This window comes from Maniola jurtina, chromosome 1, assembly GCF_905333055.1.
Source record: "Maniola jurtina chromosome 1, ilManJurt1.1, whole genome shotgun sequence".
Taxonomy (NCBI): domain Eukaryota; kingdom Metazoa; phylum Arthropoda; class Insecta; order Lepidoptera; family Nymphalidae; genus Maniola; species Maniola jurtina.
The window spans coordinates 864406-892017 of NC_060029.1; the positions used below are offsets into that span (position 1 = coordinate 864406).

Genomic DNA, 27612 nt, shown 5'->3' on the forward strand with positions numbered 1-27612 from the left:
TTCCTCATGTAAATTATTTCCATTTATTTCTTACAATTTTCGAATAAATTATTTGAAATGTGAATACACCTCTAAGAATACATAGTTGGTATCAGCAGGACTATGTTTTCAACTGAATTATTATATTGTGTATTGTGTACACTACAACTTTTATAAGTTACTTCGACGTACCTGCACAGAAATCTTATTTCTCAATGGCGTTAAATATCTCAACCAATCATAGTGCGCTTCCACCTGCTATTGGTTGTTGTTTGTACTCGCAAATATTTATACTGAGCAAGATAGCATGAGTCTGTTGTTTTTGTGTTTAAAATCTTAACGTAAAGGAATAAGGTATTTCATTGGTGCACATTCGCTTTTAGTCTGCATTAGACATGAAGAAGTAATAGAAAGTTCACTTTTAATACTTACTTGGAGCAAGTACTTACTTATCGCTATCCCACTTCCACTATAAAATTAGAGCGAGAGATCGGATCCCAGTGGGGTGCGATCGCTTGCTCTCCCTCGGCAGTTGAAACGGGATAGCGATGAGTAGGTTTTGCTTCAAGTAGGTGTTACGGGTAAGCAATCCGGACAATGTGTACGAAATGAGATCTCACTCGCCATTTTAACTTTGTGTCAACTGTCATGTCAAAAGTACGATTTTAGGCTTTATTTTAAAGGTGAACCGTACTTTTGACATAGAGTTAAAATGGCGAGTGAGTTCTCATTTCGTACGGACTATATACGGTGTCACCAGAACGCTAGCAAAAACTAAGACAGGCGATAGTACTGATGATTACTGATAAGATAGCTAAAAAAAAACTACGAAACAATCCTGTATTTTTAAAAGTTCACAATATATTGCAAATAAAACATCTGACTGACGCTAGAGGTCAACGAACTTTCCTGTAATAGGCCACACGAAGTCAATCCCGCGTCGTAGGTGGGGCATTGACCCGAGTTTTGCACGCTATACAATGCGGGTTTGAAAAATACTAAATCGCTTAAACTACAAGACAAGGCAAATGGTTATTGGCATTGGATTGTGTTATGGTAATATAATAGTATCGCAAAGTTTTTGATAGCGTTCTGGTTACACTTTGTGTTTAAAGATTCATGGCGTTATTTCTGCGCAAAAGAATTATGACGATGCGACTTATAAAAGTGGTATTACTGTACGCAACTATTAGTATGACGTTTTCAACAGAATTATTATGTTGGTGTAACAGTTTGTGAGAGCAGAAGAAGTTAGGTGCACTCGCCGCCAAGTGGTCACAGCAGCAGTTTCGCCTGCAGGATCTCGAAGGCGGCCTTGCGCCTCAGGTAAGGCATGTGCGCTTGGGTGAAGGTGTAGGGCGCGTTGCGAGCGCTGAACTCTGCGAATGTGCACGCGAACATGCCACAGTCGCTGCCGTTCATTTGCTGCGGGATGTCCTGTGACAATATAATAGCAGTTTTCAATACATTTGCTCGTAAAGTCACTAATTTCACGGTTATCAAAAATGTAATGGTAACTTTTACAAACACATTATAGTTTCTATTCAAATATCATAAAAAATTAATAAAATTTTATTTATTTTTAGACATAAGATACTATTAAAACGAGACAGAGTTATGCAGCTGGCATAAAGTCTCATTTTAACTGAAAATTAACTCAATAGTAATAGTCAAAGTACTTTGACTATTGAGATCTATAGATCTTGAGCTGACTCTCAAAGCTGAACGATCTTGCGCCGTTATCAATCAATCAATCAGCCTGTTTGTGTCCACTGCTGGACACAAACAGGCTGATTTCCGAGAGCGCGCCACCACACACGATCCTCCGCCTTCCTCATCCACATACTTCCTGCTATCTTCTTGAGGTCATCAGTCCAGCGGTTTGGAGGTTGTCCCACACGAAGTTGCGCCGTTAGCAGCATACCATTCTGGCTCAAGGCGTCTATGGTTCATGGGTAAATACATCCCTGCGGCCATCGGTTTTGCGACAGACATGACCTGCCCACTGCCACACCAGCTTGTTCATTACAGTAAAACACAAACCTTGAGACTCTCAGTGCGCCACCCGCTGTCGTCGAAGGGCTGCCCCTTCTTGTCCTTGTGTTCGTCGCGCAGGTACTTGAGCAGCGCGTCGAGGCAGGCTTGGTTGCGGCCGCCCATGCTGTCGAGGTAGTGGATCTTCTTCTCGCGGAACTTGATGAGGCTCAGGCACCAGTGCACGCCCAGGTGCACCGGGACCACCATGAGGTCGTGCGCGAATATGTCCACCTGGAAAATTACAATACGCGATTAAAATAATCTTTTTCAATATTCTTACTCGTAACGGGGCCTTTCTGCCACACATATCCGATAAAAGTATTACCGCATAATTGGCCACTTATAAAGACCGTGCGGTAATATTTAAGTATCACAAATGCTACAATGAAACCTAGGCAAATGCTAACAGGCACAGCTAATAGTTACACCCTGTAAAAACTGCCACACATTATGTGCAATAAAACTATTACTGCATAAATGGCCACTTACAAAGATTGTGCAGTAATATTTTTAACCCCCGACCCAAAAAGAGGGGTGTTATAAGTTTGACGTTGTATCTGTGTGTCTGTGTGTCTGTGTATCTGTGTATCTGTGTATCTGTCTGTGGCATCGTAGCACCTAAACGAATGAACCGATTTTAATTTACTTTTTTTTGTTTGAAAGGTGGCTCGATCGAGAGTGTTCTTAGCTATAATCCAAAAAAATTAGTTCAGCCGTTTAAGAGTTATCAGCTCTTTTCTAGTTTTCTTGTAGAAAAGAAGGTTAGATAACCGTTAGGTTCTTAATATTATTTCAATTGACAAATTTATGTCAAGCTGTCAAGATGCCTTTTTTTGGGGGGGGGGGGGGGGGGGGGGTGTTATAAATTTTTAATTTACACTTGTATTATCACACAAGTGCGGTACAATAAAACAATTGAACATACATACAAGTTTGACTTGTAGTTCAGATCTGCCAGGGTTTGGAGGTGGTGTGGAAATGTACTGACCTTCCTGGTCCACCTCTTGAGACCAGCCTGGCCAGTCTGCATGAGCTTGGGGTAGAAGAATGTGTTGGTAGCGTAAACACGCGGTAAGTCCTTGCGCTCCTCACTTCGCTGCATCAGCAGGTTCATGTAGAAGTTAATCACTTCATCATTCAGCCAGTTCAGTCCTGCTAGGGTTTGGAGGTCGCGCCTGGAATATAGCATAATAGTTATTTATTCCGCTAGTGTGCTAACAGATAAGTTGGAAATTACATTTTAAGCTGCATTGCACTTGTAGGATTGTATTTAATATAATTGAGAAGCTGGTGAACTGAACCGGACTAGCCCACAAAATTAAATTTTACTGGACAGCAAAAAACTGAGGCTACAGTTGCATTCTTAATATCTAGACTATATAAATGTATATATAGATTTTTACAGTAACCTAATCAAATTTCATTTGATAAGACACTTTTTCAGGTTATTATTGTCTCACTTCATTTATAGCTTGTTGTAAAGGACTTCTTTTCTTTATAGATTTAATAATGGTAATACAGGAGTAGGAGTAATTTTATTTTTATTTATTAAAAAAACTGTTTCAGATGTTTTGGAGATAATCTAATAAATACTTTGCAAGCAAATTAGAAAAATTAAATATTTCAAAAAAGCGAAAAGAATTTAATGATTTACAAAATAAAGATTTTCACATTGATTTCAATATTATATTTTTAATTGTAGAAAACTATAGAGAAAAGTACAAATTGTACGTACCTGTGTATCCTTAAATTAAATTTCTCTACTAGTAGTTGGCCGGCAGGGCCCGGGCCGATTGCTTTTTTAACTAATTTCTCTTGCTCAAGAGTCAAAGGAGGTAACTCTACCGTAGGCTGAGGTACAGCTATTAGACTCTCTGGTAGACTAAGTTCATGTTTCAACTTATGCTCTAAATGCGCTAGGTTCTGTTCATAATTCACTTTAGATATTATGTCAAACTCCCGTTTTGCATCTACTATTTTGCCTGTAACATCACTATGTTTTTCTTTATACTTAGAATCTAGCTTGGAAACCCAGTCATTCGAAGTCAATGCTTCATTTCTTAAGGAATCTTTTAAAGAGTTAGATCTAGCAATTTTAACAGACGATGAAGTTGATGTTTCGGAAGGAATGATTTCGACTTCTGAATCCGACGAGTTTATAGATGCGATTGTGATCGGATCGTACTCTTTGGAAGCTTCATGAAGCTTTTCCGCACTCAAACCTTTTTCAACTAACTTTATTTCATTCAAGGCATTTCTTTGTGCTCTTTGCGTTAACCGAAATGAAGCAGAATTGTCGGCTAAATTGTAAATATTTAAAGGTTTTCCTTTCGACGAAGGTTTCATAGAATCACCTACTTTCTTGATTAGTTCTTGGTAACGTCTTTTCTCATCCAAATTGAAAACTTCCGATAATGTCGATCGAGCATTTCCGTTAAGAGTTGAGAATCTATTTCGTGATTGTGAGGTGTTTGGTTGCATCCATTTTGGTAACGGTGTAGTTTTTTTGTATTGCTTTGTGATACCAGCTGTGCCTTTAAATTTGCTATGTTCCCTGGGTGAATGGTTTGCACCCCTTTCGTTAAGGTTTCGACATATCTTGTAGTACTTAAATCCGTCATCCCTATGTTCGTTATTTTTATTGGCACTGTGGTAGGGGATTGTAGAGACTTCTTTGATGAATATGACGTCATCGTCATCATCATCATCTTCGTTCTTGTTACTTTGTGCTACAGCTTTGTAATAGTGTGTCTGTTTTTTAGGTTTAGTTTCAACCAATATAACCTAAAAATGCAAACAGTTTAGTTGGATTACTGTGCAACTGAATACAGAAGTTTTATGCTGCACACACAGACAGGATAATAATATGTGCGGTTTATCTTGTTTTGTACAGGTAACCTTAAGTTAGTTACCTTTACAGTGAAAAGCAAAAATACTATTTATTCAGTAAGGATCAGATTGTGTGTGTGTGGTAAAATAGCAGCTTTGATTCATCATACATCATTAAATCAGCAGTGTAGTTCAGGTCTTATGGTGGAACATACGTAAATACAAACATACATACATACACACACTGCTAAAATCATAACCCTATCTTTTGGTTTTCCTATAGTAGAGTAAAAATAGATTAAACAATCACAAATAACTCAAATGATATAGCCACAAAAATTATTTAAATAGGGTTGTAATCAGGGGTTTATTCTAGATTTTGTACCCTGTATAATTTTTTTCTGTGTGCAATATGATCAGTTTCCTGGCTATGTGGTTTGTAGAATTATATTTAACTTATTACCTCTTCATCATCATCTTCTGTATCATCAACATCAGCTCGAAAAATCGGCGTCACGGGCTGCAAGCGAGGTTTTCGTGATGGTGTGGACCGCCCATTAGAACCGTCTACCAATTTGATAGGGACTGTTCGTACTCTGTTGTTCCTGATTGATGCTTCATTAGGTGTGGATGTGCTCGGATGGCCTGTTTCTACTTGAATTGGTATGTATCTTACATTTTTAGCAGGCCTGTCTTCATTATCCCACATATCTGAAAACGTTTTAACTTAAGAATTAAGTGTACTGATTCAGGTGTACAGAAAAGTTAAACTTGAAGGCTTGCCAGTTGAAGGCCAATGGCGACCCTATATCTAAACATCACACTGAAAGGGATTATCAAAAATCCAAACTAATACTATAAAGATTGTACAGTTTGCACATAATATTAGGTGCCTATACAAAATATTTGCACGCGAATGATGGCTATAAATAAGTAGATACTAAAAATGTGGTGGTCCTAGAAATGTAAACACAATTTTACCTCTAGTACTCAATATATCGGGGAAGGAAGTTTTCCTTAGTTTCTTTTGTCTCTTTAAAGTTGGAAGATCATCATCAGATGAGATATCATCGTCATTTCTGTAACAGAACAAGCGTTAAGTTCGAGCGTTAGACAAACCACGTTCTATCAGTAAAATGTGACCACGCACTTCCAAAACCTGGAAGCAACGTTCAAAGGTATCTTGATCATGTTGTTTTACTTAAATTTCAATGCCTATAGCAAATCTTTGCGACTTTGCCGCCATAACTGGGAAATATTGTTCAATGTTGTAAACAAGAGATGTCAAATCCGTACCTGTCTCTTTTGAAGCTTGTCTTGCTCGGGATATCGTCTTCACCAACTAACCAGTTTAGATAACTGCGCACTCGAGCCACTACGGACTGCATTTTACTGTAATTGTATTTCCATCACCTTAGTTACCGTATACTATTAGTAAAATTAATTTTAGAAACTGAAAAAAATTCAAGCCGCAATTTTATCGCAACGACGGCAACCACAGACCAGCAACAAAGACAACCACAAGACAACGTAGAGTGTCACAGATGAATAACCTTCAAAAATCAAAAATATTACTTTGTTCATAGATAATAATAGAAATACAGATAAATAACGACAATTATTGACAGACAGGCAACCTCTTCAACGTCCGGCGAACATGATTAGATCATAATTGGATTCATGTCAGGGTGTTTGTATCCAACTTTATAACCATAGACTAAAAGAATTGTATTGATTTTAACAGCTGTGTATGGATCTGTGGTGTGAATTTAATCGCGGTAAATTTAACCTCACTTTACAAGTGCTTTACAATTTGAAATACGTAATAGTTTTTTTATAAAATTCCCTTTGCAGATGAGATGAAAACATTATTATGAATTGTGTGAGAAAGGTGGAATTAAGTGTAACTCAATCTATACATATATAAAGATTTCTATAATACAAAATCCTTGAGAACTCCATTTAGTTGTTAGTAATAAATGAACAATGTTACAACCAATAAAGCATGTTTTAAAACGAAAGAAGATTATTCTTGCGAGTGGTTCACCAAGAAGAAGAGAATTAGTCGAAAATATTGTAAGTTTTACAGTTCCAAAATTTTTATGATGTACAAAAAATGTATCACATACCTAAACCTATATATAACTATTATAAACAATCTTTGTGTGCTTTGATAATAATATGATTAAGGCTTAAATCTAAACTCTACTAAAATTAAGTGATTGTCAATTCCAGGGTTTAACAGTAGAGCTCTGTCCCTCATTATTTGAGGAAGATCTGGATCCGAAGACTTTTAGCAGCTTTTCGGCGTTTGTGGAAGAGACAGCATTGCAGAAAGTTCTAGAAGTAGAGACCAGATTGAAGTCACAAGCCATGGCTCCAGATGTACTCATTGGAGCTGATACTATGGTTACTTTGGATGGGGAAATGTTTGGCAAGCCAACATCGGAGAAGGAAGCTTTTGATATGTTAAAAAGGTATATATACCTGTAACCATACTATTATAAATCTGAATGGGTAAGTATTAGTTTAGTTAGTAGTAGTATTAGTTCTGTAGTTCTTTAATAAACTAGGTGAAAGAATAATTAAGCCATAGTTCTAGTTATCTTCTGTAACATGTTTAATTGTAAATCTGAGAAATTCACAATCTTCCTGTTGTATCTACTGATAGTCTAGTCATTATGCTGAAGGATCTGAGATCCTAGCCTATCTCATTATTATTTACAAATTACAAAAGATAGGTATCTTTTGTAATTTGTACTATTATTCCACAAAAACCCCTAAAATGGTGTGATTAATGGAGAACAGTAATGATCCTTTTGTGGATTAGCATGCAGAGAGAGAACAATAAAACCTGTCAAGTGTGTGTCCACTCGCAAACATAGTGTTCCTATCATCATACAAAATATTATAACACTATACATACTTTTTAATTTGCATGGTGGCCATTTTGGCACTCTACCCATTATGGTTCATGAGATTCAGCCCACTGAAAGACAGACAGACGGGTGGACAGTGGAGGAGTTCCGTTGGCCTTTGGGTACATAGCCCTAAAAATGAAATGGTGTATTTTGCAGTTTATCAGGTCGGAGTCACACAGTGTACACAGGAGTAGTGGTGAAGACATTGGACAAAGTAGTCAAGTTCACAGAGAAGACTAATGTAGTGTTTGGCAAACTGGATGATGAGCAAATCAAGGGTTACATTGCTACGGGGGAACCTATGTGAGAATACATTCATCATCGTCATGATCAATCCATGGCATACATGGCAAAATATTGTATATCAAATCTTTGGAATGAGCAACAGCTGAGTTTTTTGCTGGTTCTTGCTTTTCAAAAGTACTTGTAAAAGTTTAACTGAATAAAAATATTTTGAATTTTGAATTTTGACAGCTCTCCTCTCAGGATGAGAAGGGTTTCGCCATTACATAGTCGGTCACACAATGTGGAAAAGCCTCAGACATAAGGGTTTCCTCACAATGTTTTCCTTTATCATTGAAGCTAGTGATATTTAATTACTTAAAATACCTACACATAACTTCAAAAATAATATTAGAGGCGCATGCCCAGAATCGAACCTCCGGACGCCGAAAGAGGAGGAGGATGTCTTAACCCCCAATCAACAAAAAAAGCTAATCTCGAGCAAAGGTTTAAGCAGATGTATTCTCCTGTTTACTTTATGGAATATTACCTTTTTTTGCAGGGACAAAGCCGGGGGCTACGGTATACAAGGAGTGGGAGGCACATTTGTGGAGAGAGTGGAGGGGGATTACTTTACCGTGGTGGGGCTGCCACTTTACCGGCTTTGCTCAGTGCTTTATGAGCTGTTTAAAGATAAAAATTTGTGAATTAAGACTTAGGGCTGGCGCACATAATATGGCGGAGCGCAGCGCAGCGCAGAGCATGCCCGCGAAGTTTTCTAATCGCGTGGCACTTTACGCGAATTTCTACCAGAGAATGCGCGAACACGCGCGGGACTGCGCGCGGATGCGCGAGTATCCACACGGATGCACAATTGATTTTAGATATTATATTTCAATGAGGACAATGTCGATTATACTTTGACTGTGAAAAATGCTCTGCGCTGCGCTCCGCCATATGTGCGCCAGCCCTAAGGGTGTAAATAAGTGTAACCTACTTCATTTATAGACCTAGTTCATATATTTTATTGTGTTAGGTGTTTTTTCATACCTAAGTGTTTTATTCCTACATATTGTTTTCTTTTTGTTGTTACCTAATTCTATTTTTAAATAAGTTTAGGTTAGGTATCTACATGTACAAATAAAATTATAATAAATATTATTTTAACTTTTTTTTTTTTGCTGTATAAGATGGATCTGTACCTACACTACCTACCAGCGCCTTCAAAAAGTTTGTTGACGCTATGTTTGCTATAAGATTAAGATTCTTTAGATGAACAAGTGTAAATTAAAAATTTATAACACCCCCGACGATCCAAAGTATCTGAGTTTTCCAAAACATCATTTTCAAATAAATAATTATGTATTTAGGCAACGTCCATCTTGACAGCTTGACATTTGTCAATTGACATAATATTATTAACCTAACGGTTATCTAACCTTTTTTTCTACAAGAAAACTAGAAAAGAGCTGATAACTCTTAAACGGCTGAACCAATTTTTTTAGATTATAGCTAAGAACACTCTCGATCAAGCCACCTTTCAAACAAAAAAAACTAAATTAAAATCGGTTCATTCGTTTAGGCGCTACGATGCCACAGACAGATACACAGACACACAGATACACACGTCAAACTTATAACACCCCTCTTTTTGGGTCGGGGGTTAAAAAGCGTTCGAACGCATATTTTAACACTTAACGTGGTGGAACGACACCAAATAAGGAATGTACGTATACCTACTTATTTCTATTTGGCGCAATCTGTCATAATGCCTCGTTATGGGGAATTTGGCCATTAGGTAGGAAAATTGGCCAATCACAAAAATTGTCGTGAAATAAGGAAGTGGAAACTTCGTATTATCCAATTGAGTTCACGCATCTTGAGTTACCTGACGAGTGACGAACAGCTAAGCAGTTTCTATTGATTCTCTTAATTTAAATTGCGCTCCCTAGACGAATATTTATCGAATATATACCTACTATACACTCCATACACTCTATCCACGGTGACATGTTATTACCTATAGAGCTCTCTCTGTTACATAATCCCATACAAATGACAAGGACAAAAAACTCAATAGGTGATAAACATTTTGAGTGACCAAGCAATTCCATGGCTCTACGTCAACGGGAATTACACTATAGGTTTTGCTGTCCTTGACCAGTCCCGATAGACACGATAGACTGACAGATAAACAACGAAGTTGTAAGGGGTTCCTTTTTCTCTGGAGATACGGAACCCTAAAAATTGAATTCTATTTCTGTAATAGATATATTAGGTATATACCGATAGAGGGATAAAATTCAAAATATTTTTATTCAATTAGACTTTTACAAGTACATTTGAATCGTCAAGAGCATCTGTCACTGGTTCGGAATGCCTTTCCTACCAAGAAGAACCAGCAAGAAACTCGGCGGTTGCTCTTTTCAAAGATAGATAGGTCTACTAAGTACTAAGTACGACCAAATTCAAATCATCGTCCGTGAATCTCCGCATTGCAACGTTAATTCATGAAACTAATCAGTGTCTGAGTCACGCGCCTGCTCTATTGTTGGTTTGCTGCGCGGGCGCAGTGCAAAGTGCAGTAATGACTAGACTCGTTGAGATTCATACAAAGATCTTAAGGTCATGGAGTTGTTTGTTTGCTTCACCTTTGACACCCTCTGGTGCTGTGGTGCGTTTGGTAGAAGATGAGTACGGGTTCAAATTAATTGCTATTTACTTAAATTATATCTGAATAAAAAAAGAGCCCGTGACTTGTTCATATAACTCTCCAGATCATTAACTAAGTATAATAAAGACTCTTTAACTGTATCCCTCCAAAAATTCATGTTGATCAGTTTGCTTCGAGGGGGCAATTCAAGGGCATACCAACAACAAACACTTTCGCATTTATAATCTATATATACTAAATAAATAAAATTGGAGTGTCTGTCTGTAATTTCGAAATAACTACCTCATATTAAGCTCATATGGCTATTTGAACGATACCAACACTGAATCACACGTTTTTAAAATTTTTGTCTGTCTTTCTGTCTGTCTGTCTGTCTGTCTGTCTGTCTGTCTGTCTGTCTGTTTGAAAAGGCTAATCTTCGGAACGGCTGGACCGATTTTGACGGGGTTTTCACAGACAAGTAGAGAATTGACCAGGGAGTAACATAGGCTACTTTTTTAACCGACTTTCAAAAAGGGAGTTGTGTTTTTCTACCTATGTACACCGAAATCTCCGAGATTTCTGAACCGATTTGCGTCATTTCTTTTTTAATCGATAGAGGAACTTTGCGACATTGTTTCATAAAAAATTTGGAGTCCAACTCCTCAATCCTGATGCTACAGGGGATCTGACCAATCCACGCGGGCGAAGCTGCGGGCATTAGCTAGTAGGTAATATGGCCCAGTGTGGATTGGCAGACATCGCACGCCTTTGACAACATTATGGAGAACTCACAGCAAGGAAGTCTTAAGCAACAATCTGTATCTACGATGTACCTAACCCTAGTGTTAGTAGAAGCATAATCTTCGAGTTTCATGTCCGACGCATGCGCAGCCGTGTGAATGAAACATTAATTAGAACAACTTCGGGGAACGTGGAACAATGTGTGTTATGTGTTCATGGGGATTCGCTGAACTGTATCAAAATTGTAATTTATAGCGTAAGTAAATAGATAGGCAGGTAAATAACCGTGATAGCCTAGTGGTTAAAATGTCCGTCTTCTTCTCATCGGAACGTCGGAGGTACGATCCCGGGCACGCACCCCTGTCTTTAACGGTGACATACCTGAGAGTTCTCCATAATGTTCTCAAAGGTGTATGAAGTCTGCCAATCCGCACTTGGCCAGCTTGGCGGACATGGCCTAAACCCTTCTCTTCTGAGAGGAGACCTGTGCTCCGTAATGAGCCGGCCATGAGTTGATCATGATGAAGTAGGTATTGGCTAATTAATTTTCAATTTTCGCACATTAACCCGGCCCTACAACCTACATGTTATGTTATTCCCATCGCTACCAACTTATTGTTTTTTTTTTTCACTTGTAAGAGATGCTACTTAAGAGGGCTCTCTCCGTCACTCGTTTCATACCATTTCATACAATCGTAGTTCCAATTTCATTTGAATATTAAGCAACCAAAGTCCATGAAATTTTGCAGACATATTCTAGAAACTAATATCTATGTCTGTGGTTTTCCAGATTTCTGTTAAAATATTCGGTTTCAAAGTTACGCGGTCTTAAAAATTTTCATACGAATCTTTGAGCCCCTGTAATTTTAAAACTACATATTTATAGAAAAATCTAAAACACCACAGACACAGATATTAGTTTCTAGAATATGTCTGCAAAATTTCATGGACTTTGGTTGCTTAATATTCAAATGAAATTGGAACTACGATTGTATGAAACGAGTGACGGAGAGAGCCCTGTTAAGTGTGTCGTAAATAAAAAGCTATTGTGTGTTGTGGGAACTGGAACCACCGAGATTCGCCACCTGTCACCTCATCTTGGGCTTAACGAATACAAACAATTTTATCACTTATTTTCGAAGTCGAAAGGGCTATTTTAGCTTGAATACAAGCTTTTATCGATAGTTTGCATCAAACTATTCCCAAACTTTAAAGCCAGATATTTATACCCATGAAGTTACATCCTGTTATTGTCTTTTGTAAAACGAATAAGAGCTTGAGTGTATCTTTTTTTAATAACACGTCATTGGAGCCAGAATTGTCCTTCAAAAATTAAACGGCGCATGTGTCGGAGCTCAGAAGAAACTATAGTTTTGGTCCGAAGTAATAGATCCTTTGTAGGGTGCAAGTAGAACGCTAGCAAAAACGAAGGCAGGTGACTCTACTGATAAGGTACCACAAAAAAAAAACACCAAAACTTTTAAAACACCTGTATTTTTTAAAAGTTCGCAATGTATTATTACTATTACATATAAAACATCCGACTGACGCTAGAAGTCAACAATGAGGCTATCCCGGTTATGACGCGTATTAGGCATGTTTTCTGACTTGACATGCGCAGGCATTTCTCTGGTCAGATGGCTGTGAGCCAGCACATATAATAAGTATAAAGAATCCTAGGCATTGATGCTGACCTGGCATTAATTATCAACACCATTATCAACCAACTAGTCGATGCCCGCGACTTTGCCCGCGTGGACTTAGGTTTTTCGAAATCCCGTGGGAACTCTTTGATTTTCCGGGATAAAAAGTAGCCTTTGTGCTAATCCAGGATATTATCTATCTTTATTCGAAATTTCAGCCAAATCCGTCCAGTGGTTTTTGCGGGAAGGAGTAACAAACATACACACACACACACACACACACACACACATATACAAACTTTCGCCTTTATAATATTAAGTGTGAAGTGTGATGAACGTTCACAGCTGGACACACGTCTCATGTAAGGACTAGGTCTTGTGGCGCCTGAATTCTACGGCTCCCTGTGACTTGTTTGATGTCTCTGTCCACCTAGTGGAAGGTGTTTCAACGCCGCGCTTTCCGATGCTAGGTCGCCGTTCTCGACCCTTGAGACCACAACATGAAACATTTATCGGTATTTCGAACCATATGGGCGCCCACTTCAGCCTTCAGCCACTTCAGCTTTGCAACCAATTGAACTATTTCGGCCTGGCATTAAGTTTTGTTTATTATCCACTATATCGACCTACCGTTTGAGAAGCGCTGGTTTTTTGGAATGCGTGCATACTCCAACGCCTGCGTTTTCGGATTTTGTGGTTTTGGTACAAGGTCTTTAATTAAGTATTGTGGTTTTGTTGTTCTTATGTGTTTGGGTACCGTTTACTTACAATTGAATAAAGTTTTATATTTGGTGATCATCCCAGGTTACATGATGTGTTCATGGTGTGATTAAGTAGTTTTGTTTTATTGACAATGGAATATTAATATGGAATACATAAGTACAGTAATTTTTCCCCGATTGCAAAGGTAATAAAATACTTTAGTGGGATTCCCATGAAGAATGCAACCAGGCATGTCGTAGATTAATTAAATTATAGGTTGGTAAGTACCTACCTAAATATAGGTATCATCCAGGTATTATATTTTACGATTTCTTGTTATTATTTGCGTGTAGCAAAAGGTAGGTCACGCCTTAAAAAACTAGTAGAGACGTCTTTATGTGTTTGTAATTTTTCCTTTTTTGAAGCCGATTAGTTCGAATTAGGCGAAAGTTTGTATGTGTGTGTGTGTGTGTGTGTGTGTGTGTGTGTGTGTGTGTGTGTGTGTGTGTGTGTGTGTGTTTGTTACTCCTTCACGCAAAAACTACTGGACGGATTGGGCTGAAATTTAGAATGGAGATAGATTATACCCTGGATTAGCACATAGGCTACTTTTTATCCCGGAAAATCAAAGAGTTCCCACGGGATTTCAAAAAACCTAAATCCACGCGGGCGAAGTCGCAGGCATCGGCTAGTCAAAAATAACACTTAATAGGTATGTATTTTCATGATTAAATAACAGTTTCTTAAACTCAACAACAATACAGTTTACTTCCGATTACAGATCTAATAAAAAAATGGTATAAATACAAATCCCTCGGGGCGGGTGTGGGAACGCGAACAGATGCTCCTCTCCCGAGTCCCGACTACTACCGGATCTGCGGCATGTGGCGCCGAGCTCCATTCCAAACTGCCGAACCCGACTGTCGATTTAGCGAATTGGTAATGATTCTACTTATCTAGGTACTTACTACTTATCAATGATTTAAGTTGTACCAAGTTGCAGTTAGGGAATAAAGTTAGTGACAAAATATTTTTTTAGTTTATTAGGTAAGTAGGTACCAGCTGAGACGTTAGAGCTGAAAGTTTGCTTATAGATACAGTGTACAACTAATAATTATATTGTGTTAACTATATTTTATTATTTTATTTATTATTTTTTTAAATTATTCTGTCGCGTATCCGTCAAAATGAGGTAATAGACTAGTGGTTAGACGTCGGTTTCCTAATCGGAGGTCGGTGGTTCGATCCCGGGCACGCACCTCTAACTTTTCCGAGTAATATGAATTCCAAGCAATTAAATATAGTTATTATATCATTTGCTTTAACGGTGAAGGAAAACATTAGGAAACTTGCATGCTTGAGAGTTCCCCATAACGTTCTCGAAGGTGTGTGCAGTCTGCCAATCCGCACTTGGCCAGTGTGGTAGTCTATGGCCAAATTCTTCATTCTGAGAGAAGACCTTGGCTCAAAGTAACCGGGCGACGGGTTGATGACGATGAAGTGCGATAAGAAATAGTGCTTTGGTCACAAAGGTGTAAAATGTTCACTTTTCATTAAGTCTGTAGTAATTAAACAAATAAAAAGAAGCCGGCATGTTTACAACAGTATTTAATTTCCTCATGAACTTTCTCCTAATCAATCATAGTGGGCGATATAGTTACTACCTACATATATGTTAATACGAGATATCAGAATACAAGGTTCGGCCCTTTGTACCACTTAAAGCATTTACGAAACCCTTCCACCCACCAGTGGGCAGTGGGCGAACTGTATTTAGCATTTAATAACAATTATCTAGTTACCGTCTGCTTAACCGTGTTCAATTTTGAATATGAGTTCAAAATAGAAAACAGTTTTTAGGGCCGTTAACCCAGACGCCCATACACATGAAGCATATGCATTAATAATTTAGTAATTAATGCATTAGCAAGTCTCTTTTAAACACTTAAGTACCTATCTAAATATATACCGACCTACCTAAAACATGCCTAAAACTTAGGTATGAACACTGGCTGAAATATGAACGTAGTACTTGAACTCTTTCTAGGCAGAGTCTTAACTTATCATCATGCAGCCCTATATTTATGATGAAATATATAATTTCATTTATTTTCAATTCATTTCTTGAGATCGATGTTTCCTCTATAAATAAGTATCTTCCTTGGTGGTCTCTCAAGGCTAAAGAGAAAAGACACAAGAACTCATTTTGTTAGTGAATTTCGCTTGAGATGCATCCTATATTCCGTGGTGCGTTTTCCACAGTTCATTAAAATATAACAGGACAGCATTCAAACACAAAATACATATTATGCTAATTTTAACACTGAGCTGTTGAGGCCGGTAGTGGCTTCGGCGGTCGGCCATTATTTAGGTGTTCTTGACGAGGATACGGAGGATAATTCAGATTCTGGTCTGGATATAAATCCCAAAAAAAGTAGGTAAGCTCTAATCTTGTAAAGTTTTGGGTTCCGTACTTCAAAAGCAAAAACGGGACCCTTATGGAATCACTTTGTTGTCTATCTATCTGTGTGTCTGACTGTAAAGGAGAAAACCGTGAATTTGTGGTTACAATATTACGAAAAAAAATTACTAAATCACATAATATAGATGGTGCTGTTGTCATTATATTGCAGTGTTGCACACAAAAATGTTAAAATATCTTGTACGATGGTACGGAACCCTTCGTGTGCGAGACTGACTCGCACTTAACCGGTTTGTTCATCAAAGCAGAAGCATTATTTTGTCATTTAGATCCGTTTACGTGCGCAAACGCAAACTTGACATTGCGCGGCCGGAAGCAGGCGGCGGAAACAGCCAAAGGGGTTACAATGTTTCGTGGAAGGGCGGCGAGCTTTGTTCAGCGCAGGAGAGCTACTGGAGCAAGCACTATTTTCTTTTCTAATCTAAATAAAGCACACGACTCCATTCTTTATTCTTTTCAATCAAAAGTAAGCCAGTAGACCATTGAAGGAAAACCATGCAATGGCAGACGATATTGGTATTAACAGAATAAGTAGGTAAGTAGTAAGTACTCTACCCAGCAGTGTTTTCTTATTCAGACGTCCAGTATAAGACTACCTATATAAAAATAAAAGATATTTTAATCAAACCAATGCGACTCATCAATGTAACGGCTCTGTTGCCAAAAACGAATAAGAATCGAAAACGCAACTAAACTATTATAGATGCGGCACTAGTGACACACAGCATACATGCAATAAAAGATTCTCAATCTGTACCAAAGGATTTCAATGTGTAAGGTACTGTAATGAGTTCATTGTTGGACTATTTCAATTACTAACTGGACCCAGCTGCTCGACCAGTATGAGCGCAGCACCAGCGCCACAGAAAGTAGTAACGGTGCAGTAAAGTCATCTAATTTTGTACTGTAGGGTTTGTTAGTGTAAACGTGTAAGCTAATAACATTGTATTGTAGGGCGCGCCGCCTGTATGTGTATGCACGGCTAGTAAAAATAAAAGGTGGGTCAGGATCCGCCTACTACTTTTAGGTGAAAAGCAATAATATGCACTGTTAGGTGTGCTCTTCATAACGTTATAACGTTAGACAGTCATGCTCATAAAGTAGGATGTATATAGGGTAGGGTAGGGTAGGGTAGGATAATAACTAGTTAAACAGGAGTATAACTAGTTATTAGTAGCTGTACTACTACTTAAGTAGCTAGTCTTGCATCGTACGACTATAGTTTATTATCCCAAAAAATCAACGAGTTCGGGCGGGATTTAAAAAAAACATGCCCAGTGCCCACGTGGCTAAAGTCGTGGGCATCAGCTAATCCATACTTGATATTATAAATGCGAAAGTATGTCTGTCTGTCTGTCTGCTAGCTTTGCACGGCCCAACAGTTTAACCGATTTTAATGGGTACAGAGTTAGCTTACATTCCGGGGACGGACATAAGCTACTTTTGTCCTGGAAAATCAAAGAGCTTTCACGGGATTTTTAAAACCTAGGTCCACGCGAACGAAGTCGCGGGCATCAGCTAATTTACAATGGCCAAATTTTAAAAGGCCATATGGCGCTGAAGTTAAATTTTGTAACCTTTTGATACCTTACACAAAAGTTACGTAAACTACGTAGGCAGGGTAGCCGTAAACGTCGGTTTAGGATATTTGCCTTAGTACGGGCGCGGTGGGCGGCGCCCACGACGCTATCGGAAGGTGATAATAAATATTAAACTATGCCATTGTAGGTCAAGTTGCCACACACGTGTCGAAGCGATTGTTTGTTTACATACTTAGTTATATTAGAATTATTATGAGACAGTATTTTTATTGATAAAATTCAATACTTCTCATCATCTTCTCATCAACAGATCTATTTTTAGCCTCATTTCCAGGTTAGGCTACTTCTTTTGCGCTTACTAAGCATAATATCTAGGACCATTTACTTGTTTTTCAAATTTTTTTTAAATTCCTTATCCCTAAAGCTAAACTCATAATTTAAAAAAAGCAATACAATTTTGCCAATGAAGTTATACTGGCATCAAGCAGTCCATAATGTTAATCAGAAATAAATAATGATTTTTAATTTGTTGTTGTTGGGCCCTACTTAAGGTAAAGGGTTTTGAAGGTTGATAAATTAATGTCACATGGGGGCGTGCGGAGGCAACGAGAGACCCAAATATGGTGTTGTGGACATTCGACAACATTCGTGAAATATTATGTCGTAAAAAATAAGATAATGATATAAATAATTCGGATCCAGTATTTAATATTTTGACACCTTAATGAGTCGATTTCTCATTGAGATGCAGAAAATATGAAACAGTAAAAAAATATTTATTTATTCCACAGAGTGGGTTGTTAAATTCGTATAAAGCGAGGTCGCGATGGCAATCGGTGTAGTGTCTAGCTCTAGACCCAGCACAGATTGATCTCTGTTCTCTACGTGGTTTAAATTATTATGTCAGTTAGTCAGTTTTTTAATATTACTAATACCTATAGGTTAAACAGTGCTGTAGCATGCACAATTTTGACCTGGAACAAAATCTCTACTTGACACCTGTTTATATTTCTCATGGTCGTAACAATAAAGTTACGGTTACAAAATGGCGATAGCGCAAATGAAACTAATCAGTTTAGCAATGACCGCCACCGGGAGTCGAACCTGACACCGCTCCCACACTGCTCCAGATAAGGTAACACGAACCGCGAACGAGAGAAACTAATTAAGTATGCATAGGTATTAGGTACCTTTGATACATTAGAGATTGTGTGTCTGCAATCTTTATTTTCTGGAAATTAGGCGGAACGCACACCGGCAGAGCAGAGTCGAGGTGTCTTTCGAAATTTCATGTAGGACAGCAAGTGCCACTTATGATATGTCAAGACTCTATCACTGCCAGTTCGGAAAGAAGATCCCGTTCCAATCTATGTTTAATATTACATTATCAATGTTTAAAATTTCAAGCCGCTAACTCATCGGGAAGTTTGCAAAATTTGTATAGAACAGACTGTTAGACGTTTCACTTCAGTTTAGATTTAAAACATTTATTCTAATATAAGATTTCAGTCACTTACATGAGAACTTAATTTTGAAACAATGAAATTAATATAGGTACAAACTTAGCCATTGGGTGCATTTAATTAAATACTCCTTCAATGCATTGGTTTAATTCAAAGTGATTTATATTACTCATAATGTAAGCAACTATTGAATGAGTGCACATTTTTTAGGTGTGCAGACGTATTCTGTTGTATAATTGTGCTCCTTCATAGGTAAGGGGTTTTCTGCCGTAGTTTGTTCTAGTTTTAGGTAGAACAAGGGAACTGGCTCGACGAGTTTAATAGTTTTAATTTAAACTTCTCTCTGTAAGTATGCGTTGGGTTTTAATTTTAAGATAAGAGGAAGTTATAGCTACATTACATCTTATTTCATTAAGTTTAAACCAAATCTAATCCGAAAGTATAATATCAGTTAGTGTAAACTATCACCAACCCGTAACATCCGCTCTGGTTTAGCAACGATCGGTTTCGGTTATTGCATTAAGTTATCCTATTACTTAGGTAGGTGTATTACAGAAATAATCATACGTAATCTTATGACAAACGTAACACAATAAATTGTACATACTTTTCCGGCAGTATCATTGCTTCACCATTGCAGATAATATAAGTAGATACCTAAGTAGGTATATATATATTTTTTTAATTTAAGTCTGCAATCAGACCTGCTGGCAAGTAATGATAGTACAGCCTAAGATGGAGCGCGCTTACCTAGAAGATGCCTACATAAAATGATGCACTAAACTGGGATTACGGGTCTCCTCTCAAAATGAGAATGGTCCAGGCTTAGGCCATAGGCCAACGTTAAGGAGAACTCTCACGCGTGCTTAGGTTTTAGGTTTAAAGAGTTTATTTCTCAGAAGAACAATGTTCACTTATATGAGAATAATTCTAAATATAAATATAGTTAAAACATAATTTTTAAAGGTACGGTGACTTTATACAATAATGATATTTCAAAACATGCTATATCCTAAGTTTACAAAACTAAAATATATATCTATCTATCTATCAATCTATTGTCTGACAGTACTTTTTTAACTCGGTTTTAAATTTTGGAAAAGATTTTTCCTCCGATATGTGTTTTGGCAAGTCATTATACAGTAGCGCTCCCTCAAACTGTATAGTTTTGGTACCATAATTAGTCCTAGCTTTAGTTAATTGTAGCTTGTGCTTGTTACGTGTACCATATTTATGAGATTTTGTTTTAAAAGTGATTTGTGTATGTACGGATGTATGTGCTTCGTGCAGGTTTCCATGATGTCATCTATTTATTTGCTTTTAAACGTGCGTAACTATACCACCGCCATAAGCAATTTCACTCTCATCACCTGGGTGCCTGATGCACTTCGACCACACATGCAAACTGTGGAATCAACTCTCCCACTAGATTACAACATGGGGTTATTCAAGGGACAGACCAACAAATTCCTGAAAAGCTGGCAATGCTTCGGCGGTTCCTCTTTTGCTACAAATATTCATTTTAATGTTCATAATGACCTTCAACACATCATCATATGGTACTTACTTACCTATTGTATCTTTAAACAAGTGTAAATTAAAAATTTATAACACCCCCGACGATCCAAAGTATTTGAGTTTTCCAAAACATCATTTTCAAATAAATAATTATGTATTTAGGCAACGTCCATCTTGACATCTTGACATTTGTCTATTGTCATAATATTATGAACCTAACGGTTATCTAACCTTCTTTTCTACAAGAAAACTAGAAAAGAGCTGATAACTCTTAAACGGCTGAACCAATTTTTTTAGATTATAGCTAAGAACACTCTCGATCAAGCCACCTTTCAAACAAAAAAAACTAAATTAAAATCGGTTCATTCGTTTAGGCGCTACGATGCCACAGACAGATACACAGATACACAGACACACAGACACACAGATACACAGATACACACGTCAAACTTATAACACCCCTCTTTTTGGGTCGGGGGTTAAAAAATGCGCGAAAGAATTTGATATAATTTTAAATGTAAATACTAAGATAGTATGGTGTCATCATTAGTGTGTTACGTAATAGTAATCGAGACTCTTGAGACTGCGGAGGACAGTTACGCGACCGGTTCATGCGTAGTGTGATATCGGCCGCATTTACACCGATAGCGAACACTTCCAACTATCAATATCTCAGCCAGTATCAGTTTCTGGAACTGATTCCATACAAAGGCCGAAACAGCTGCTAACAAACGTAACATAGTGTATTAATTTTAATATATTTTGTAGTGTAGTATCATAAATAAGCTTACTTAATTCTATGATCGTTATCAAAGGTTTTTTGTACACAAAGCAAAACAAATCGGTAACCAGGCAACACAACGAAGTATTATGTGTGTGCATAACTCGTTTACTTATTATTTTACACCTATCTCTCTTTAATGAATTGTCGGTCTCTTTTCACCATACCTACTTGCAATAATTACAAATTACATATTTCGCTGATTGTGCCACAGCAGGCACTAGGTAGTATTGCCGCTTACCCACGCTGATAGAATCCGATCGTCGAAGCACAATAATGTCAGAGTAAAATGGCCTTAAACCACCTTGAGATAACGTCTAAAATTCACGACTTTAATTAGCAGTTTTCACTTGCAGTGCTGGCTGTAGATATGTGGACGAATTTAAGCTTTAAAACAAGACAGTTAAGGACTATTATAGTTATACTTCATCACTGAAATGTTTCGAGCCCACAAAACGATAAATTATGCGGTGTAGTGTTGATGTCCCATTTTTTAAATCCACCCTACCTATTTTATAAATTATTGTCAAATAGAACTTGAGCACGCGGATTAATAGATCTTAGTAGTTAATTCATTTATGGTGTATTGTGTTATTTTTCACACTGAATAACTACTGAACTTCTCACCACCGTGGAACATTTATTTATCTTTGTTTAAAATGCAGGGATTGATATTTGAGCGGAATATTTCCATAACCGAAATCGATGACATCGGTAAGTAAACAAATATAACCTACTCGTATTGAAATTATGTTTATGCTTTTTACTTATGTGAATTTAGTATTTTCTAAATGTTAGCGTAATGTTTTTAATCCATTTAATACTTTTAATCAGACGCATTATAATATAACAATGTAACCAATATAGTAAATACTAGCTGATGCCCGCGACTTCATTCCCGTGTATATAGGTTATTAAAAATCCCGTGGGAACTCATTAATTTTCCAGGATAAAAAGTAACATATGTATTAATCCAGGATATAATCATTTACAGATGAAATAAAGTAGACTGTCCAAGTTTACTTAGCCAAATCAATTTCAGAGTGCCGCGTAGATATCCACGCGCTGCCATAACTCCCTTAGTGCCACCACTCAGTAGAACAGTCTTTGGTGCCAACGCTACTCTGCCCCGGTTGTGTAAACTATACAACGAGCGTAGTCGGTCGATAGACATAAATACAAATTCGCTCGCTATGTTTCGCAAGCTAGTGATAAGCGACCTAGTCAAATAGCTGTACACGAAACTGAACATATATATTATAGTGTAAATAAGGTATTAATTTATTTTTGTATTCTTAAAATTAATGAATTTATATTTTAACTTTTCATATTGTTATTTTAGTCACTATTCAAAATTTATATAATATATATATTTTGTTTAACTACCATTAGAAAATGAAAGTAGGTTTTATGAATTGTAAACTTATTTTAGAAATAAGACCATAGTATGTTTAAAATATAAGAAAACAGTAACAGTATAAACTTTAAAAATTGTATCATTAGATAATGTACCTAGTTAATTTTAATTTTTTATCTTGCTTATTCATTTTAAATATAATATGTATCTTTCATACTGCATTGAACTAGAAAAATCGTTAGTTAGCATAATATCCTCTTTGTAACTCTTTGTGGTATTTGTACGGAATTTGCATGTAGTGTTTACTTTTAAATGATTTAACATAGTTAAGCATGATAGAAAAACCAATGTATTTATTATAGTTATTAAATTATTTATGTTAAATCGCTAGTAAACCTTTAAATAAAAAAAAAAAAAAAAAAAAAAATAAAAAAAAAATGAATACCGTGCGCTTGTGGGTCTGTCACTACGGAGACACGGGGCATGTAGACAATTGTTGACCTGGGCTCAAACCATCAGCTTATAAGACGGAGTAACATCACCACCAAGAAATCGTTGCAATGCATAGCGTGGATTCCTTTTTAAAAACTTGGTTGACAGCGACCAAGCACAATGTTGTTCTACAAACTGTGCGGAAGCATTTGCTTGCTGCCGGAATACATTACGAAGAAAATATTACGAATGGTTTGCACCAGGAACATAGACTTTCATTTTGCAATGTAATATATATAAACTTTGACTGATGTAATTACGTTGTTATTTTTACTAATGAAAAATCTTTTGAGTCGGACAAGGATGGACGTAAAATACCATAATAATAGAACAACAGGTAAACGATATATTATACTTTGAATAAAGTGGTAACTTCAACCTGGGAGTCTCTGTGGGGCAGCATATACTTGCTGGAATATGGTTACTAACATGACGAGTCGATTACAAAAAGTAATAGCTTACGAGGGTAGCCTACCTTTATACATTATTAAATAAAGTATAGGTAATTAATTTTATTCTATTTGTGAGTGATATTATTGTTATTGCAGTTAGAAGTTATAATTGATTTTGATTTCTAACTAAGTAATTAACATGTTGATTCATCTCACAAACCTAAAAGTAACCCAAAACGTAAATAAAACATTACGTTCATACTTGACCGACTTTTAGCATACTTCACATCGATATTGGTTTTAAATTACTATAGGAGTAATAGGAGTATATAAAGTATGTCAATTTTTTTTCCTCTTTTGTATACCTTCTGTTAACTTGATGTGTTAATTTTTTGACAAGCGTCTTATTTATTTCTTGCTTATTATAATAATTTATGAACTGCACAAAAGACAAATAAATAACTTCTAAAATAGAAAAGTGTTATTATTTTTGTTTTTTCTTGCTTATAATTATATTGTTTGAAAGTATGATAATTTTGACTGTATAAAGAAGACAAAATAAATAATTGCAAAAATAAAAAAGCAATCCCCCACTAGGATTAGAACTCACGCCATATTTAAGAACTTCAACACTATTACCACTCGGCCATCAGAACTATGTTGACGAATGTGAAATTTGCACTGAATGTGAATGAGCCGGTGATGGATTGATTATGATAATGATGACTGGTACACTGTTTATTACGACATTCGCATCGGTGTGAACGCACCCCCTGACGACCTCGCAAGGCCACGCATCCGGCGTCACTCGTCACCCAATACGGCGGAGTAGCAAGCGAACTGTTTTTGTGGCGCTTTTTTAGCGCATTCCCGGCACTAGCGGTACCCCTGCCACCTTTATTAGGTTTCCCAGGCATTCCGCGTCCAGTCTAGGCGTTGGTCGCTCGATGATTATGTAATTAAGGAAGTTGGATATACGATAGCTTGGCTAGATTAGTTTTAGGTATAGTAGGGGTCAATAACCAGACACTCAATCTCTTTTTGATATTAAAAGTGATTTAGATCACATTAAGCCTTCGGTCCTCTTTTCTGGACAATGAGAGTGAGGGGATTGACAGTGCACCTGTGTTTACATACATCGTAGTATCCTACGAATAAATACACTATTACAAAAGGCTTACTTTTCAGGAGGAGCATTTTTGGAAACCAATAGAGTAGGTTCTCCCCGTTGAACTACAAAAAAAAAATCGTGTGAGACCGACTCGGACTTGGCCAGTTTTTTCCAACCCTAATCATAAATTCGTACACGGTAGTCGCAGGATGTCGCTAGGCAGAAAGTTACATTCATTGCACTTGACCGGTTTTGATAAAAATATTGTAATTTATTTTTAAATGCCTTTCCGTGGGAATCATGCAAATGATGCTGATATTAGCGACCGGTAGGAATGTTATCTTTTTTACCTATAATTGAACGGATTTAGCAATGTCTAGCGTTTTTTAGATCCCTTCGTGAGTTTCCTGAGAATTTAAAGAGTTATTTCTTATTTTCTTTTAATTAGCATTTTTTTAATATTAATAATACTAGCTGATCTGTCCGGCTTCGTTCACTTCATCCGTCTGTTTACACTGACCCTTAGTCCTAAGAAGGCATAACGGCTACGTATACCTTTACTGCCGCGCGATTGGTTCGTCAGTTACCATCCGATTCTACCAGACGTTTGTAAACACAGACGTTTCGGTTAGTTTCAAGCATAGATTCAAAACCATTTAAATTCAAAGTAGGTAGGTACTGTTGTACACCTTTTGATGGTCAGAATTTATAAGATGATATATAGTGGTGATAATAATTAATTACGTAAACTTAAAACTAAAGCTACGTGGGTTCCAAACGCACCCAGGTCTGAGAGGAGCCCGCAACAAACTCAGCCTGGTATTTACCAACGTCGTCTTTCATTTTTGCCAAATAACGATCATGATAACGGATTAAAAAGCGTTTCCTTTATGGTATGGGTAATTAAAATCCGACGATAACTTTTATATAAATCACAATTATTATGACGACAACAGCTGGTTTCCCTTGAACTTTAAATGGACGTTTTCCATCGGATGGCCAAATGTTTGCAACCCGTAATGGGGACTCATCAGCCTTCGTACAAGTGGAACCATGTCGCCGGGGAAATTGTTGCGAAACATATTTTGATTAAAAACGTTGTAAATTGTGTGGAAGTGGCCGGTTTTGCGCAATTAACCGTTTCGCGTAATCGATGAAGTCATACTTTTGAAATGTTTATTGGTACTTACAGTACGCGACAGGTCGAGATGGCAATTGGGGTATGAGGCGGGGGGACGCCTCGCTCACCCGCACGTCGCTGACGCTGTCGAATTTCGGTAAAAAAATTGATATCTTTTCTCAGTGCAATTCAATACGGGTTTCATCAATTTCCTTACCATTCAGAACATTTCACGAGGAAGGTTTAATATAGGTACCTACGTATTCTAATTAATAGCCCAAATAATAATAAAACATACTTGCCAAAATATTTGTATAAACTAATTAAGCTTTGAATTAACATTATTTTCAAGTAATCTTGTAATCTTTTCCCATAGCACTGGTTGGTTCGGATAGACAGCGGGACAATGGGCGAATCAGCCGCGGCCGGTAATGAGCTATTAGCACGAGGTCGAGCGACGCGCCACGGTCGAATGGACCTTGTGCTGAACAATGGACGGGGGTTGATGCGACCACTGATAAGTTTTGGACTTCAAAAACTGCCTGTTCCCTTTCCACTATTTTTATCAAAATTAAAATAAGTACCAAATGTTAAAGTTCCTTATAATTACGACTTTTTTAATGGCAACGTACGGTTTTACGAGGATATTCTTTTCCCTCTGTCGTTCGCCTGCGGCCCTCCACTGCATGTGCGGCAGTAGCCTTTCTCAAAGAGTGCGACCAAATCCAGTCCTCGGCCTTTCCTCATCCAGCCACTTCCCGCTATTCTCTTTATATTATGACCTTGCTGGAAGGAGCCCCACTTACATTATTTTACACAAGGGTCTCCCGACTTTCCGGCTGCAACGGCCTTTACTGCACCTCCCACTGTCATTTCAACTTTCTGAAGGTTTCAATGGTTTCAGTGACTTTAGTTTTTCTAAGGATCGGCCCGACGCGACGCACGCTACAAGGAGAAATCAAAACCACCATAATTATTTTGCTCAAACTAAACAAAATTTTGATTGTGCCATGAATTTCTATAAGTAACTATAGGTGAAGATGGTAGAAAGGATACATTTACTCCTTAATTCTTTCGCAGGAACCATCACTCGGCGTCTCCAAATATATGCCACTGATGTCTGTTGCAGTCAACAGTAGGTACAACTTTACACACATCCGTTGTGGAGTAAACTTTCTTAGAAATGTGACTCTAAATAGATAGTTTTTCTTGGTCTTTGATTTTGTATCGAATTAAATTACCATGCTAAGCCTCGGGATTCGGGACCGATTTCTACCAAAGTTGGTTCATTGTTATTGAATCTGACATCATGACATCCTACTATTGCAAACTGCAAAATATATGCTTACGGACAAACTACAAATTACAATTTTACAGTAGTAGATATAAAAAAGCTTACGTCTATAGACGCCAGATATGATAACTTCCGGAAGGAGGAACGTTGGAAGACAGCCCTCCCGTTGGTCAGACGACATTACCAAGCTGGCGGGAAAGACTTGGAGGAGGCTCGCACAACACCGAGAGGAATGGCGTGCACGTGAGGAGGCCTATGTCCAACAATGGATTAACAAAGGCTAAGAAAGAAGAAGAAAGATGATAACTTCCAGTTTTAAATGCATTATTTA

The 27612-nt window shown here is 37.4% G+C and overlaps 2 protein-coding genes and 1 long non-coding RNA gene across 6 annotated transcripts; 2 read left to right on the plus strand and 1 right to left on the minus strand.

Moving 5' to 3' along the window:
* On the minus strand, positions 1-6369 carry LOC123864361 (sentrin-specific protease 1-like). Of its 3 annotated transcripts, XR_006795758.1 has the most exons (8): positions 6142-6369; positions 5827-5924; positions 5309-5556; positions 3752-4800; positions 3005-3191; positions 2023-2247; positions 1196-1416; positions 1-1152 (listed from the first exon to the last, which is right to left on the minus strand). XR_006795758.1 is itself a non-coding variant. In XM_045904729.1 (7 exons), exons 1-7 carry the CDS (start codon positions 6231-6233, stop codon positions 1255-1257), a joined length of 2061 nt encoding a protein of 686 aa, XP_045760685.1. In that variant the 5' UTR covers positions 6234-6369; the 3' UTR covers positions 1-1254. The 3 variants fall into 3 exon arrangements, 2 of the variants coding, with proteins under 2 accessions (XP_045760685.1, XP_045760698.1); XM_045904729.1 differs by having other exon boundaries at positions 1-1416; XM_045904742.1 differs by lacking the exon at positions 6142-6369 and adding an exon at positions 5996-6112 and having other exon boundaries at positions 1-1416.
* On the plus strand, positions 3392-22851 carry LOC123864380. The gene is made up of 3 exons (XR_006795760.1): positions 3392-3401; positions 18704-18707; positions 22510-22851. It is a non-coding gene; the product is annotated as an uncharacterized LOC123864380 (long non-coding RNA).
* On the plus strand, positions 6607-8801 carry LOC123864367 (dTTP/UTP pyrophosphatase). Of its 2 annotated transcripts, XM_045904764.1 has the most exons (5): positions 6607-6623; positions 6700-6921; positions 7081-7322; positions 7923-8069; positions 8551-8801. In XM_045904764.1, the coding sequence occupies exons 2-5, from the start codon at positions 6832-6834 to the stop codon at positions 8693-8695; spliced, it is 624 nt and encodes a 207-aa protein (XP_045760720.1). In that variant the 5' UTR covers positions 6607-6623; positions 6700-6831; the 3' UTR covers positions 8696-8801. The 2 variants fall into 2 exon arrangements, with proteins under 2 accessions (XP_045760720.1, XP_045760712.1); XM_045904756.1 differs by having other exon boundaries at positions 6614-6921.
* Positions 22852-27612: the final 4761 nt, after the last annotated feature.